We start from the raw sequence: 18,066 nt of genomic DNA, 5'->3' as shown, positions 1-18,066 counted from the left end.
TTATGTGTATGTGTTCTGATGGCCCTTACAGTTACAGTCCTCGTTATGTGTATGTGTTCTGGTGATCCTTACTTGTAGCACACTCGCTGTATGTCTTTACTGATGGTCCTTACATGTACAGCAGTTGTCCTGTGTTGCGTGTAGTGTTCTGATGGTCCTTACATGTGCACCCCACGTTATGTGTATGTGTTCTGATGGCCCTTACAGTTACAGTCCTCGTTATGTGTATGTGTTCTGGTGATCCTTACTTGTAGCACACTCGCTGTATGTCTTTACTGATGGTCCTTACATGTACAGCAGTTGTCCTGTGTTGCGTGTAGTGTTCTGATGGTCCTTACATGTGCACCCCACGTTATGTGTATGTGTTCTGATGGTCCTTACATCTAAAGACGCTCGTCCTTCGTTATGTATGTTTTCTGTTTGGCCTTACACGTACACCAGTTGCCTTACATATAATTAGGTATATATCTTATCACATGCTTTCCTATTTATGTATTTGAGTTTAATATTTATTAGTTTAAATCACTTGGTTTTGTTTACTTTTGTTTCATTTGTCGTGACAATGATGTTGAATCCAAAACTCTTCCTCGAAATCAAAAAATGAAAGTTAAAAAAAAAATAAGACCAAGTTTCCTTTTTCCCATCATGGTGTTGGTGTAGTGTAAATGTTATACTGGAAAACATGGCGGTTTTGTTACGACCCTCCATCAGACGACAACAATGGCGTCCGTTATTCACCACAACCACGGAGGATTAGCGGGACCATACGACAAAATGCCAGCTGTCTAGCGGAGAAAATCCCGCCAAACCCGGTACAAGAATGATAATTAGGTCGGCCCCAGGCGTACCCAGTGTTATTTTCGGCTTCAAAGTTTCCGTCTAAATTACAAAAAGAACCAAAACGGATCAGCGCTGACATTTAGAAAGTCGAGTACCTATGAAGCTCTTTTAATACGGTCAGACTACGTGAATAAAATACTAAGAAAGTTGAGTTTTAAGTGGGGAAAAATTACGTTCAAGATGAGACTAGTAATATTATAATAAAGTGTTTCTGACAGAACAACAGAAGATATTGTTATGACTAGTATAAAAAATTAACTAAGTAGATCTTGCTAAATTGTAAAGTAGTTTAGACAACAATTTTTTAATGAAAGACACTGTAACATTCTCACAGTATATATTGCATAACAAATTGAAACATGTCGGACATGGTGAGGGCGGTCAGCGAGGGGTGGGAGTTTTTTCTTCACTGAATTGAGAGGTGGATTTGATAGATTTTTTTTTTTTTTTTTTTTTTTTTTTTTTGCGGAATGCGGATGTTTTTGTGTATGTAATTATAGGGTCATAAATGTGTATGGGTGTATTTAATTTTAGGTGTTTTATATGTGTTTGTGTGTATTTAATGTGTTATCAAATATATGTGTATATTTGATTCTAGGGGTCAGCTATGTATTTTATAATATATAGGATCACCTGTGTATTTTTGTTTGACTCCGCCCTATCTCCCCTCTACAGAGACCCCAACTACATCAGCACAAGTATCTCCGACACTGACGGTAGCCCGGCTAGTGACATCACGCCGGCGATGCCCCTGTTGGATGACGTCAAAACCAAGTCCCGGACGATCATCCGCAATATCGGCAGCGGCAGTCGGCCGGTGTCTGCTGAGTTCAGTGCCGGTGAAGTAGAAGGTAGGTTTAGATCGGGGGGGGGGGGGCAATCTTTTACGATGCGGGGAAAAATCAGAAGTCCACATGGGAAGCTATTTGGAGGGGGGGGGGGAGTACATGGCACATTTTGTTTTATAATGCTTTAAATTTAGAAATTATCAACATAGAAATTTGTTTTAACTTTTTTCATTTCAACTATCATTGAAAATATTGATGCTAAATTTGCTGATAGACCACTAGAGAAAGTTTATCAATATATTTTCTAAATCTAAAAACACACTTTTTAAGAGGTTTCTTGACTTAGTTACACTATAAGCGTCAAATTTGAAATTTTTTTCTCATATTTCAATAACTTATTAATCCAAAAATAAAATGCTACAATTAATGTAATCTACACACACACACACACACACACACACACACACACACACACACACACACAAATAATAAACATAAAAATAAACATTTTAAAATGTGCACTTTATCATTATTTTTTAAACGTAACATTCTACTACTGATATTAATTTGATTTGTACGTAGAATCCCACTTGGGAAAAAAAAATAGTAAAATATGAGAAGAATTGTGTGAACTCCTGAGGGAATCAATAGAGTGTACTTTAATGATGATTCACGCGATCAGATTAGTCTTGAATATTTAAAACATATTCCAGATAAATAAATTTTAGAACCCGGAAAAGTGTAGGCCTACATTTCATTTGGTAGGAAACAAAAATTAGGCCTAGTATATTACAAAAGATTCTGTGTGAAAATAGCCGTAGTTAATATAGACATCGAAAGTGCTGCGAATAGTCGATTACCGACCGTTGTCATTGCACCAAAAAAAGATTTTTTTTCTTTACATCAAATTAATTTAAGATTTTTTTCTTTACACCAAATTACACTAAGACTTTTTTTTCTTTACACCAAATTACACTAAAACTTTTTTTCTTTACACCAAATTACACTAAGACTTTTTTTCTTTACACCAAATTACACTTTTTTCTTCACAACAAATTAAACAAAAAACGACTTTTTACACCAAATTACACTAAAGAGATCTCTGGTAAAGTGCGCTTAGTAGCCTACATACTATTCCTGTTTGCGTTGGATTACGAAGCCAGTTAGGCTTTGTTACACATACGACCTCTTTGTCCTATTTGCGCGTTGTATTGATCCAGACAGGATAACCGAGTCTCCCGCGTCGCCTACTCATAATATCAAGACAGGCCTACCTGGCCACACTGTATTAGTTTTTATTCAAATTGCTTTACTAACGGTGGGAATTAGCAGGCCAGATTTTAGCAACAATGAAGATAGACACAAAATTAGTTTATTTAATGCAACTTAATTTTACAAAGCGATTTCAGAAAAAGTTACTTATACTATAGATTTTCTATGGGCCTAATTACATTTATAAAAAGCTAAACTACGGTAAAAGCTCGTGTGGGAGGCGGTGAAAGCAGGCTATTAATTAAGCTATTTTTTTTAATAAATAGCCTTCTCCCTCCATTATTTATTTAAATCCAACATTTCTCAGCTGCAATTTTATTAACTATTTGATTTTGCGATTGTTTCCCTTGCTTAACGTGAAAATATCGTACAAAGACAAATTAATGATGTTACAAGCCATTGTACAATGTGTTTATTTTGTTGTTGTTTTTATTTAGAGAATAAAAAGTTTAATAGGCTTATTATATTTATTAAGAAGATTTTTTTAACGTAGATTCTATGTGATTAACCAAATTTCTAACTAATTAACGTTGGCATCTGTGCTTGTACAAGAAACAAAGTTGGCCTGGTTATAAAAATATATATAAATAAACAATGTAATGTACGGGGGGGGGGGGGGGGGGTGATGAGAAAGACTACTTTACAAATGTATTACATTTCATTAATCTCTATAAAGTAGGTCTATACTTTGTGCATTTTCAATAATTCCTTTGCAAATATTAATATATTCTTATTTTTTTAAAAAAAGGCCTTTAAGTTAAAGATAATATATACTAACACTTAACTAACACAATGGCCTATCTATACATATAAAATAGTTTTAAAAAATTATTTAGGCTACATACAGATATTCATGTTGGTTTATTTTCTCCAGATCTGCTCAATGCTATGTATAGAGTGGAGAGTGACAACAGTGTCGATGCTGATGAACCAATCATGAAACATATGACTGAAGGAGGAGTGACTATTCTCAAACAAATTGACAGAAAAAGACGAGTAAATTATTTATAATTGTATAATGATCATGAATAGTAAATTTATAACAAAATCAAAAAGTTATAGGGGGGAGAGCAACCCAAATCAGAGTAATAAAAATAAATGAATAAACAACAAAGTATTTTTTTTAAATTATTTATAAATTTCATATTAAACAGAAAATAATGAATCCCATGCCTGCTAATGACCTTTTGAATTCTTCAGTTTTTAAAGAATAATTATACTTTCAATGTTGTAAAGACTGACTCTTAATGTATCATATTTTTTAAAATAATTTTTGCCTCTTTAAATTATTAAACTAATTTTTCATTTTGTCACTTTGTTTCAATTATTCTATAGCCAGCACCAGTCGAGCCACATAAATATGACTTTCCAGTTAAAAGAATATTGGTCACAAGGGATGCTAAAGATAAATCTATAACAGGTAATTTTTTTTTTAAATATGTACTGTTTTGTTTCGTTGTTTAGATAAACTCCTATAAATATATTCCTAGGTATTCATTACTTGTAACCCAATGAAAACAAGATATTTGTTATCTGATAGGCAATGGTTTAGGTATGAAGATTGTTGGAGGTAAAGAAATTCCAGGTACTCATGAACTTGGTGCCTATGTTACTGCTATATATCCCATAATTGCTGATCAACTTCATGGGGAACTAGATGTGGGTAAGTATCAATTAATATATATATATATATATATATATATATATATATATATATATATATATATATATATATATATATATATATATATATATATATATATATATATATATATATATATATATTTTTTATACATTAGCAATTGATTTATTCATTTAATTTACACTCCACATTATTGTCATACAAATTCAGACGGGTCAAGCAGTTTTGTTTGACTAACTTCAACGTGCATCAAGAAATTGTTCCACTTTGAGTTTTTCAAATACTCCTGTTAAAATAGGTTTTCCAACAGTTCAAAAAAATGTTTAAATTGCAACATTACCCTGCACTTAAAGTGGGATTAAATATTGCAATAAATACCTCTGAGATTCTTTAAAGCAGTTAAAAACTTTACTATCTTACCTCAAAAGTATAGCACAGTTCTTTCTGCCACTCTTAAGGAGTAATTTTTATGGCGATTCATAAAAAATTGTGTAGATCTACTTTCTGTCAAAGATCTGTGTCAAGTTAGATAACTCTGTGTTAACCTCAGCCTCTTTATTTATTTCCACTTTTTCTTTTACTTATACAATGTATCTTATTTTTATTACTTCTTTTTTTCACGACCTAAGTTTTCTGATTGTCTTTATCTTCCAAAATGGCTTAATAAATGTGTGTAAATAATCTGCTGTACTTAAATTGTTCCAAAAATAGTTTACAATTTGGTTTTACAGGTGATCAGGTTCTAGAGTGGAATGGAATCCATTTGACGGGTTTGTCTGCTGATGAAGTCCAGGACATCATATCTCAAACTAATGGAGAAATAGAAATGGTAGTCAGAGCGTAAGTGATGTTACAATACTACAGTGTGTTCAATAAAATAGTTTTTGTTTCTTTCCATAATCTTAAGTGAAATGCAAATAGATAAATGTGTCAAGTAAAATCAGATGTAAACAAATATGTATAAGAAAAACAAAACCTCCATTTAAGGAATTTTTTTTTAGAATTAAGTAAAACACTTAAAATTAACTTTAATATTATTGTTTACCAATACTGCCTTTTATTACCAAGATATGAACAATAATTTAAGTTATAAATAATGTTTTATAGTTATGGGTGGGTTTTCCGACTATTCAAACACTAATTTGTGCAGTGTTGCGCAACAATGTTTCAACATGTCAAATCAGTGTTGTGCAATGTTCAAACTATATTTGAACAATGTGAAATAATTTATTTTTTTAAGTCATGAATGCATAATAAACATTTAATTAAATCAACTTTATAATGTCTTCCTTTTCAAGAGGGTGCAATCTATTGTTCTAGAAAATATTTTATTTTTCCATCACTTATCTTATGTTTTATGTAATTCCTTTATATCCTGCTAGCTAAATTCCATTACAACGTAATTTTGTGTTATGTACATTATGCCCTGACCAATTATTACCTGTATCTGATATCCTTCCTTCCCCAATGTCTTCCCCCTTTGGATAGTCAAACCATTCCAATTTTGTTGACGGACTTGGTGGCACAGCCTGAGAGTTGCAGATCATCATATGATAATTTGGCACTGCCAACATATGAGGAATCAGGTGAGGTACATGCTTGGGATTCCAAATTTAGAAATTTCTATATGAGCAGTAAATCATTGGCATGAGTATCTCTAAAAGTGTAACTGCTTTAATTTTGTAAGTGGAACAGTTGAAGCGGTATTTTTTTTACAGTTTTAGGCAACTACAGGATAAGTAGTTTTAAGATACATAAGTATATTTCTAAAGCTGGTTTGTATAAGTCCGTTACACAATACAAAGAAATGTTTGGTAATTTTTAAAATTAAAATCATAGCTAAATACTATTGCTATCTCTTTAACGAGAAGTAATTTTTGTTTACAATTGGACTAATCTTGCATCGGTTGCTCCAGTGAAGGAGCCATCACTACAGAGGCAGAGGACCGGGCCAGCTGCAAGCAGGCAGGGTGTGGACCCTCGTCAACTTGCTGCTCAGCTGGAGGGGATACGCGAGGCTGCCTCGCCTGCTGAGAATTCCCCGAGCTCCTCCCACCAGGAAGTAGCGACACCGTCCGTGTCATCCCCATGTAGTACACCTAGATCAGATCCCACTAGTACCTCATCCGACAGACAGCAACGCCCGCCCTCAGGAAGTGCCGATAAATCTGAAAAAGTATGTTGGCTTTGTATCCAATTTTTTGTTTCCTTAATTAATTTTGGTAGCATTTGTTTTAATTGTCCCTGTTAAGCATGTTAGGGTACCATGTTTGGCTTTTTTACATTAGGATGGTTTAGAAAAAAAAATTGTGGAATAAATTGTTTTGTTTTATACTGGAGTATTTAGCTATTTTTTCAAGTAAAATTTATTTTAGCTATTTTCCAAAATTGTTTTGAATTAAATTGTCTTAGCTCTACTAGTTGACTTTCCTTATTTAGCTTACAAAAAATTTCACAATTTTTTCCTCAATCACATATTATTAGCCTTTATTAAGTATTTTTTTAAAACTTTTTTATGAACCAGCATGTTAAAGGATCTATTAGATGTAGCCTTCTAATAAATGTTTTATCACAATTTACAAAAACGTATTTTAAAAATGGGAACATAATTGCTAAAATTCAGTTTCAACTGTTATGTTTTCAAATACAAAAGTGTGTTGTCACGCTTTTTGAGTCCGTCCGTCTCCCCCCTCCCCCCTTTCCCATACTCCCTAGTTGAATCCGAACCCTCTCCTATGTGTGTGACATCATTTATGGACGACCCTTTATTGAACTTGAAAGAAGTTAGATCAATAGTAGAGTTATTTTTCTATTAATGTAGTCTTAATGTTGTTTGAAGAAAGCTCAAATGGAATCTTTTAACAGTAAATTCTATACAACCATGTTGTGTATCATATTGAATGTTCTTCTGAAAAAGGTTATTTACACAGCATGTATAAGGCCAACTTAAAAAGGAGGTTAATACTTATTTAAGTAGAATTTTACTTATTCTTCTTTTTTAAAGTAAGTATCCTTCTAAAAGGAAAAGTAAGGATATTTTTTAGGATTGTATTGAGTGTTATTTTATTACTGCCTTATAAAATAGTTAATAATATGTTTGTTTTTTTTATCTCTGGAAGAATGTAGATAGTAGACAGTCAACAGATCCCCACTCCAGTAGAAGAAGACGTAGAAACTCCCCCAACCCAGAGAAAAACTTACAGCAGCAGCAGCAACCATCTCCGAAGAGGCCTCAGCGCCATCAGCCTCAGCCATCTTTGTATAATCAACCGCAACAACAGCTTCCATCATCATCACCCCCGCCACCATACACCGCCACCCAAACCTCAGCTCCGCTTCAAAACAGTTCAGCCAACATGGATGTCTTGCCAGCAGAGAGAGCTCCCTCAAGAAGAAGAACAGAAAGAAGAAAACAACAAGATCCTTCTCCTCCGCCATTACCTACCGCCACCCAAGAAAAGCCCCGCCCTTCTATCACATTTGATGAACCAAACAATGGTACTTGCTCAAGCCCCGCCCTCAATGACCGTCTCAGGGCATCCCCACCCCTTGACATGAGACGATCAATCAAGACTCGGCCTTCAAAAAAAGGAAAAGATAATTTTGTTTTTCCTGCCAAGGCACCCCAGGAGGTATATTTTTAATTAAGAAACAAAATATTAACTTAAAGCATTTTTATTTCTTTGATATTTGGTTTTTCTTTTTCCAATACCTGTAGGTTTTTTTTTTAATTTATAACAAAAGATATTTTATTTTATATATAATGAAATTATATTAAAAACCACTTGAATTTATGCAAAGAAACTTGTCAGGTTATAATGTATAAATCTTAAGTTTTTATTTTAAATAAAATACAAGGAATTAAAATTATTTAGAATTCTATGTTTTTCAATGCTCACATTCTCTTCAACAAGATTTACAGAATTGTTAAACAAATTACATCTGTTTCAGCCTGAACGTGGGGAAGACTTTGGTTTAGGGGAGATCCAGGTATGAAACCTAGAAAAAACTAGACTTTGATAGGCAAAAACTTATACACAAAATTATACATTATTATTATTAGACATTTTTTAGCATTTCCTGAAATGAAAATAAAAAATTGCGCTTTCATTGATTTTCTCAGTTACAAATCAGCCATGATGATTTTGACAACACGCTCAATGTACATGTGATCCAAGCAAGAAATTTACGTCCCCGAGATCTCAATGGGCTCTCTGATCCTTTTGTAAAACTATACCTCTTACCTGGCAGGGGGTAAGTTATCTCTGTTCTAGAAGTTTATTGTTGTATTTCAATATAAACATGACAATAGATAAAAAATTAATTCTTATTAACAATTTTTTTGGTATGGTTAGGTTGGTTTATTTTTACTACCAAAACTATTTTTTCAGACCGGAGAATAAACGCCGCACAAAACATATTGCACGAACTTTAAATCCAGAATGGCACCAAACTGTCATGTTTCAAGATGTGGCTCGGCTGGAACTTCAAAACAAAGTACTGGAAATCACAGTGTGGGACTACGACAGGTTTAAAGCCAATGATTTCTTAGGTGAACTCATCATAGAGCTCAGAGGTGTGCATTGGTTTAAAATGAAATAGTTTTTTTACTTTGCTTTATCTTTTATAAAAATAAAATCTAACTGTTGTTGCTCATTAGTTCAAGGTTAGGTTTTTAAATATATAATCAGGCTGGGGTCATCCATAAACAAATATGCCTCCTTATCACACATCACTAAAAGAAAAACTCCTACCACTCCACACTAAACTGCAATATTTGTTTTTTTTAAACAGCAATTTCTTTATCAAATATTTACTGAACTCTTTTAACATTGGGTATATGTTTTTTTGCAATTTACAAAAAAACGTCAGAAATACTAAACGTCAGTTTAAAATATTTGTTTTTAATGCAAAAGTGTGTTGTCACTCTCTAAACTTTTCTCCCTTTCACCCTAGTCATGTTGCCATGATAGTCCAACCCTCCCTCCCCCCCCCCCCTCCCCTCATCCCCCCCCCCCCCCCCCCCCCATCCCTTGCACTACAGAAATGTGAAGTAGTTTATGAATAACCTCAAGTAGTTAAAGCAAGGCACATTTGGGGTAGTGTGACCTCATGTTTCAAAATCAGATTAAAGCTCTTATTATTATTGTTAATGATAAGAGTTCAATTTGTTATCTCTACACCCTAGTTGAGAACAAAATTGTGTTGATAGATGGGGGACTGATAAGTTGTAACTTCTGCAAACCAATGACACTAATTTAAACAGATAAGTCCCACACTGGAACCTCCTAAAGAAAAAATTAAGGCAAAGTAAAAGCTACAGAAATGCTCTCTACTTGGTCGGCACTGAACTGAAAGTCAACCAAATCTATTGGAGACTTGTTTTAGCAGAAAACTTCACATTGGGTCTAAAGGAAAAATGATATTGACCTGTGTGAAAATTATTTCTAAAGACACACAAAAAACAAGTCAAATTTTTTTGCATTTCTGAGTTCAGTTACTTTAAAACTTTTAAAAATGTGTTTTCTTCTTGAAACAGAATTTGCCTTTCTTGACAACAAGCCCCACTGGTACCCTTTAAAAGAACATGTAACAATGCAAAGCTTTGAACTTCCCAAGTCCACTGTGGCACCACCAAAGCCTTCAGATAATGGCAAGCCCAAGACAAAATCTCCAAGACAAGGAAAAAAACATGGGGTATCATCTTTGGTGAGAACTTATTTAAAATATTTATGGCAATTCATCTATTGTAAGGATGTCAAATGAAGGTACATGTGTGGCCAGTACTAATGTCATACAATAACAAGAATTTTGTAAATCAGATATTTTTATAAAAGATATATATATGTCCAGTGGGTAAATTGCAAAAATACAATGGACTAAAATATATGAGACACTTTAAATAGAAGGCTTCAGTGACAATAACTGATCAGCTACTATTTCAGGAATGTTGTTTATTCTACCACAAGAAACACATTTCTTCTACCATAAGTTTCTTCTTCCACAAGAAACACATCTCTTCTGCCACAAGAAACACATTTGTTCTGCCACAAGAAACAGATATCTTCTTCCACAAGAAACACATTTCATCTACCAAAAGAAACACATTTCTTCTTCCACAATAAACACATTTCTTCTTCCACAAGAAACACATTTCTTCTTCCACAAGAAACACATTACATTTCTTCTTCCACAAGAAACACATTTCTTCTTCCACAAGAAACACATTTCTTCTTCCACAAGAAACACATTTCTTCTGCCACAAGAAACACATTTCTTCTGCCACAAGAAACACATTTCTTCTTCCACAAGAAACACATTTCTTCTTCCACAAGAAACACATTTCTTCTTCCACAAGAAACACATTTCTTCTTCCACAAGAAACACATTTCTTCTTCCACAAGAAACACATTTCTTCTGCCACAAGAAACACATTTCTTTTTCCACAAGAAACACATTTCTTCTTCCACAAGAAACACATTTGTTCTGCCACAAGAAACAGATATCTTCTTCCACAAGAAACACATTTCATCTACCAAAAGAAACACATTTCTTCTTCCACAAGAAACACATTTCTTCTTCCACAAGAAACACATTTCTTCTTCCACAAGAAACACATTTCTTCTTCCACAAGAAACACATTTCTTCTTCCACAAGAAACACATTTCTTCTTCCCCAAAGAAACACATTTCTTCTACCACAAGAAACACATTTCTTCTTCCACAAGAAACACATTTCTTCTTCCACAAGAAACACATTTCTTCTTCCACAAGAAACACATTTCTTCTTCCCCAAAGAAACACATTTCTTCTTCCACAAGAAACACATTTCTTCTTCCACAAGAAACACATTTCTTCTTCCCCAAAGAAACACATTTCTGAGAAAACACAAAGTTGTAATTGTAGCTTTTAAAACACAGTATTTTTTTACTAGACATAGATAAGTTTATTCACCTTTCTTCTAATGCTAATGTTTTGATATTTTCTACAAATTAGCAGCGCCCTCAAGAAAGTCTAGAAAATGATACAGAATCTCAGAGAAGGCGTTCCTTGGGAAACCTGGCTGGAAATGGTAAGTGCTAGGACTGCAATGGAACACAATGTTATTGATGTAGATTTTCTTCATGTTATTGTCAGTTATTTGATTGAGACTGTGTTTATCTTTGAGAGATATTACAGTCCAGTCTAAATTTGACAAAATTATTGATGGTGGATTACGTAAGGTATTTGTATACTTGGAATGATCTGGGAATCAACTGGATTTTTTGTTAGTAAAGCAATATGTGAAACTTGATGATGATGAAGTCATGTGTTTGTGCACCTATAAAAACCTATAATTATAATTATCCTACTCTTGATGTTGTCTTGTAATAAACTGTTTTACTAAAGTAATACATTAAACCTAATGATTGATAAAGTAAAGTATTTCTATTCCTGCACTGTATTTGGTGTTGTTGTGTAAAATACTGTCTTAGCAAAGTAATACATTAAACCTAATAATAATGGATAAAGTGAAGTGTTTGTATACCTCTACTCAATGTTGTCTTTGCAATCGACCTTTCTTTTAGATGTGTGACTTCAAAAATCACATTTAAAAAAACTGGTTTTGTCTTCCGCTGTGATTTTTACCATAATGATTCTTAGCTCACAAAAGAAAGGAAATTTGTCTCCAGATGCTAATCTTTTAACCAAACAATTTTTATGCCACGTTGTATTTGCTGGTTTCAACGCCACAGTGTCTTCAACAGACACCCCTGATATGGTAGTTCGGCAAATCGTCACATCTTTCCTGTCTTGCTTTCGCTTCATACACCCAGAACAGGTAGTTGCACTTGTTTTTAAACTGTTTCTTTCGATTTACAGGCTTTCCTCATGATACGCTTTTTTTCTCACCATCAATGGATTGAAAAAAAATCTCCTTTTCCAATGATGTTAATTTACTATTTATTTCTCATTGCATGGATTAATTAATTATGCAGTTCAGTAATACTTTTTATTTCCACAGCCATAACTTGCTGCATGCTGAAGTTAAGCCACATTTCTTTATGTATTACACATCTTAAGCTTGTAGGTGTTTTGATACTACTTAACAAGAAACATGGATTTTATTTCAATTGTTGATTGCTCATTGATGTGCATGGGACAATTCTTTTACAATAAATAGAATTTTCATTTACAATATTTTGGGAGAAAATTTTTTAACTGTGCTTAGTTAAGTTTTTCATTAAAAAAATTTACAGAAAAACCTGCATGATTATGAAATCAGAGGAGTAAATTGGCTGAGAAATTGTATTGTTTATTTTTCTTTTGATTTAATTTCTTTTGCTCAGCATTTCAAATAGGATCTTTTTTCAAGAGTTTTGCCTTATTGAGATTGCATGGGTTGTGGATCATCAACTTCTTGCATTCATTTGATATAAAATGTGTTTTCATTACAAAGATGTGTGAAATTACAGGCCAAGTTAAAACAAGTTTAATGTTCTTTATTTGTTTCTCATGTTTATTTTCATTGGAAGGAAAAAATTAACTTTTTTTTTAGAGTAAATTTTACCACAATATTGTGTTGGTAAAGTTTTTGGTGCAACTAATTGATTATTAATTTTTAAATGTCTTTTAAACTTTCACTTTAATTTTTAAAAATGTCTTCTGCTGCTACTTTTTCTCACCAACAAACATACTAAATGTGGGAAATTTTTACTGAATGATTAAACAGTGTAAAATTTAATGTTTATTAATGTTTCTAGAGTGCTTACATGTCTTAATATACAGTTGTTGCTACTAGAGTTTTCGATCTTGTATTTTGGTGATTTGAACATTTTTTACAACAGTTATCCTACATCTGTATGTCTGTTTCAATGTATAAGTGTGATTGTTTGCTATATCTTAACAAAATATTTACAATTCCAAATAGTTTAGTGTCATTTTCCTAACGTCAACAATTGTTTGAATATATAATTATGAAATTATTAAATTAATTGCATTATCTTAAAATATCTTCAGATATCGGTGCAGATCAGATTCATGTTGATTAAACAGGTTCAGACAGTTCAACTAGATTTTTTATATTTCAGTATAAAATAGAATAGATATATCAAACTAACAGGTTAACAAAGAAATAGGTAGAAATTCACTTGTTTTGCCACAACATAATGTCATGAGAATCAACTAAAATTGGGATCACAGTGTATTTACTCATATTATTATTATTATTGTGAAGTGGGAGCTAGTTCTGATTATTTAATGAGTTATAGCTTTAACTCTGTAAACTTATTTTAATGTTTTTATGACATTAATAGAAATTTTCTTTTCATACTACCATCTTCAGGTACTAATGAAACGTCGACTCCGCGTGAAATATCCTCTGCCACAAATTCCCCAGTCCCACCCAGAAGGCCGAGAGGCACCAAGTCTCCAATTAAAACGAGATCTAATGGATTGTTATACAGATGATGAAGACGTGGATGATAATTATGATAAAGTTTATTTTTAGATTTCATTTGCAGCTACTTTTTTTAGTGATGCAACAGTAGGTTTTCACCCATGCTTACAAGTTGTTTGAATGTATTGATAGTGATCAGCTGTGATCAAACTGTTATGGCTGTGAAGATTTGCATTATGTTAAATTGGATATTTACATAAACTTTATTTACATAAAATTTTTATGTTTGTTAGTGATAAGTAAGTAGACAATTTATTTAAGGAGTTAAATTGTAACTGAGTACCCATAATTACAGCCTCTTGCTTCAAAGCTCCTTAATAAAGTCACTGCTAGCCTGAAAGTCTCTGGTTCAGAACCAAGGGGGTTGGCATGGTCGGACAGGTAAAGTTCATGGTTGCTAAGCCGAAAAGTCCAGAGTTTGAACGTCGGAGTAGATGAGGCTTGATAGCTGAGGGCGGCAACCAATCTAGGAGAGAAAACTCTAAAATAAAATAATTTCTGCCTTTTAGTTTGTTCTTGGATGGACGAAGGCTATGGAATCAAATCCAGTAAGAAAAGCAGGCTGAAATCTTGAGTCAAGAGGCTATATATGACACATAAAATGTTTGCTGATAATACCTAATTTTTTGGAGGAAATCCCAACATTACCATAAAATGAAGGTCCCAGCTATGTTAATGTCCATCCAGCTTTAAATTTGTACCAGACTGTTGGAGAAGGCTGAAGGTGGGAGGGTATTTTAATAGACCAACTATCCTTCATATGCCAAGTTTACAGAAACTCGTTACTGTTAGGTCCAAACGGGTATCTATTACTGTTAGTATTGAAGCATTTATTTATTTAATGTACTTCTAAATTATGTGAAAGATTAGATTAACATCACAGCACTTCATTAATTTTAATGAATAATCCCTCTATATAAAATAAAAGATTCTCTGTAGAGTCCCTTTAAACATTTGCTAGCAATTTCTGAACTATTTTTAACTATATAAAATGGTTTGCCATTTTTTTGTTGTGAATAACAATTTCCCGAAATATGAAATGTTAACTAAAACTTGTGGCATATTCTTCTGGTAACTCACCAAATGTAAAAGGATATTGGCTATGAAATGTCTTCCATTAAAGGTAATGGCCCACTCATCAGCAAACTTCCAGTCATATCAGTGGACAGTTGCAGAAATATCATTGGAGATTTTTCAAAAGCAAAACAAAAAGTTGCTTCTTTCACTACTACAAAAACTCACCAAGCGCCTGACATTTGTGATACACATAGCAAGAAAACTAACCTAGCCCATATGTTCACTATTCATGACTGTTTTAAAAGTTTGCAAAGGACATTTTCATAATCACATTTCAATTTACATTCATATCTTGACACACTGTAATCCTGTTATTTTGAACAGCATATAGCCATTCTGAAAGACTTGTAATTTATAACCAAGTACTAGGCAAATTGGTTGCTTAAAAACCAAACCTTAATGCTGACATTTTTCACACATGTTGAAGTCAGTGTTTTATGTCTTTTGAACTGTCACATTTTTCAACATGGCACAAGTGATATCAGGTGTGCATATACTTAAGTATCAATTTTTTGGGGTTGTGAAAATTGTGATATTTCACTGTAGTGCATTTCTGTACATTTGAGGATCTAGATTAGTAAAGCAGGACTGAATTGTTTCCAGCCCTGTTCTACTGAGCAATAGCTGTGTAACAATTTGGAGAAATTTACTTGAATACAACTTATGAAAACATCAATGATCCACTCATGACTGATATTTGTATACTAGTTAGTTAATTTGTATACATTTTTGCTATTTCACAATAGCCGTTCTTTGTCCCATGTATATATAAATCTTACATTTTATGTGATCTATAGAACTTAAAATTAAACAAAAAATACAGTTCATGTCTAGACTGAAAGTTTGTCAAGATGTTTACTAGTGGGATTATAGAAGTAAAACAAAATCATTCATCAAGTTTGTGTCTTTATTCAATAAAATAAGGTGATTAAAATGAACTGTGTCAATGATTAGGGGGAAATGACATGCCCTAAGACTCTTTGTATTAGGTACAGGAAAAGTGCATTATCCAACTACTAAAAACTAATGACAGAAAAAAATCTTTAGATAGGTAATTCCAGTTTCCCATAAATTGATTACATGATACAAATGCTAATATTTGGCTGGCAGTGATGAGCCTAAACAAACCTAAACACTTCAAAAAAAAAAATGAAAATGATGAAAACAATGAAAAATATACAATGAACCCCTGCAAGGGAGAGAAACATGATGTTAAAAAATACATTGAGATTACTATCTAAAAATGACATACAACAAATATCTTTGACTTGTGTAAACAATGCATAAAGAGCAGAAACAAAAAGGGACTTGATGTTACTGGAGAGGTATGCAGAAAATAAAATAATGTAATTAGTATATGAATGTCATGCACATCTGAACAGTCTAAAAATTTTATGTGCACATATAAAAATCTTACAGTACAATAAACAATGTAGACTGATAACATTAATCCAACCTATGAAATGATTTCATTAAAAATTATACTTCACTTAAAAACCAATAGCTATGCTTACATATTCCGTGCATACACAAAATATTTTCACACATTACCTTCCCCTTATGTATTGCAAAATCCAAGAATTAAGGAAATTTTAAATATGCAAAGGTTATCTTTAAGCAATATTAATTAATAGGCTGTCTTCACCACATGGCAAGCGTACCATCCAATTTCTTAGTTTAAAAAAATAAAATAAAAATGCATTTACATGTAAATTACAACAGGCCAGCACAATACTTAGCTACACAAACACAATTCCCTTAAGAAATATTATCTTGCTCTCACAACTGGATGTAACCATGGGTTCCTTCTTGAAGCTGCCAATATGAAGAGCTCAGGGGCTCACTTCTTCTTGGGGCTCTTCTTTTTCTATAATTAGAGAAAGGGATTAATGTAAAAATTTCCAATTTCTTTCAAAATAAATAGATGAAATACTCAAAACAAAAGCAAGGATGCAGAAATTGAAAAATCTTACCTTGCTACCAGTGGATCCCTTTGGTCTGCCACGTCCACGACCAGTTTTAGGCTTTTCAGCATCGCGCTTGGCTTTTTCCTACAATAAATTAAAAAGAAAATATGTTTACAAACTGTAAAAATGTGGACAGGTATTAAATACATCAAATGCCAAACAAAACCTGTCACACTGCCTGCTCATGCAAATGAAATGTTACTAAACTGTATAACATGGGTAAATTATATTTCTGGTTAGGGATGGGAAAAGAATGGCAGACTAGAACAGTATTTACTGGAGCTAAGTAAATGTAAACTATAGATTCAGGTCTAAAACAGCTAAATGAACTGTGAATCAATGACTGAGAACAGGCCATAATCAAGGCTTTGAAACACTGGATAGTACCTCATCAGAAAGGGGCGGTCTTCCTCTTCCACCACTTGCCTTCTGTAAAAATATTTAAAAATTGGAGGGATAAATTTAAATTCCTAGCACTGAATAGGTCAGTTTAAACCTATGAGGGCTGCAAGCTACCTAAAATCCCCCCCAATGGAAGCAACTAAAATACAAAAAAAAATAATATCTCAGTATATTACCTTTGCAGGTGATTCTTTAGCCTTCTTTGGGGATTCAGGGGTGGCAGCAGCAGCATCAGCAGTAGGCTAAATAAAAATAATAGACATAATTAAAATTATGTTAAAGACTACTAAAGGCAAGCTATACTTGGCTCCTGTGTATTAGGTAATTTGACATAAAAAAAAGTTCTTAAATACTTAGCCTTCTATACTTTTTAAAATAAATAGCAATAAGTATTCCTTTTCTTCTAAATATGTATAGTAGTCTGAATAATAATCAGTAATTAGAAGGGAGATTTTTTTACTGAATTGCTTAAAATAATGATAAACCTTTTAAAGAGAATGCTAACAGGTAATAAAAACACACTACTATAAAACTGTCTTTTAAAATGAAAGTGACCATAGCTAAATATATCTTTGGTATTTCTAATTGTATTTTTTTAAAATATCCAACATATAGCATGAGTTTTTCTCTCTTAAGTTGA

The 18,066-nt window shown here is 32.8% G+C and overlaps 1 protein-coding gene across 1 annotated transcript in view; it reads left to right on the top strand.

The window, feature by feature from the left end:
- The window catches only part of LOC131950944 (uncharacterized), a 145,561-nt gene extending 129,348 nt beyond the window's left edge, over window positions 1–16,213 (top strand). The window contains exons 10-24 of the mRNA XM_059313156.1: window positions 1,516–1,691; window positions 3,775–3,896; window positions 4,236–4,320; window positions 4,441–4,563; window positions 5,274–5,382; window positions 6,031–6,128; window positions 6,459–6,718; window positions 7,662–8,174; window positions 8,494–8,532; window positions 8,666–8,796; window positions 8,934–9,118; window positions 10,082–10,251; window positions 11,538–11,613; window positions 12,290–12,363; window positions 13,867–16,213. Coding sequence (XP_059169139.1) covers window positions 1,516–1,691; window positions 3,775–3,896; window positions 4,236–4,320; window positions 4,441–4,563; window positions 5,274–5,382; window positions 6,031–6,128; window positions 6,459–6,718; window positions 7,662–8,174; window positions 8,494–8,532; window positions 8,666–8,796; window positions 8,934–9,118; window positions 10,082–10,251; window positions 11,538–11,613; window positions 12,290–12,363; window positions 13,867–14,031 — 2,326 coding nt within the window. The 3' untranslated portion in view covers window positions 14,032–16,213. The remainder of the gene's footprint in view (window positions 1–1,515; window positions 1,692–3,774; window positions 3,897–4,235; window positions 4,321–4,440; window positions 4,564–5,273; window positions 5,383–6,030; window positions 6,129–6,458; window positions 6,719–7,661; window positions 8,175–8,493; window positions 8,533–8,665; window positions 8,797–8,933; window positions 9,119–10,081; window positions 10,252–11,537; window positions 11,614–12,289; window positions 12,364–13,866) is intronic.
- The last annotated feature ends 1,853 nt before the right edge of the window (window positions 16,214–18,066 follow it).

This window comes from Physella acuta, unplaced genomic scaffold (assembly GCF_028476545.2).
Source record: "Physella acuta isolate Inbredline_101_S28 unplaced genomic scaffold, ASM2847654v3 ptg000791l, whole genome shotgun sequence".
NCBI lineage: Eukaryota > Metazoa > Mollusca > Gastropoda > Physidae > Physella > Physella acuta.
This window is presented reverse-complemented; position numbering and strand designations above follow the sequence as displayed.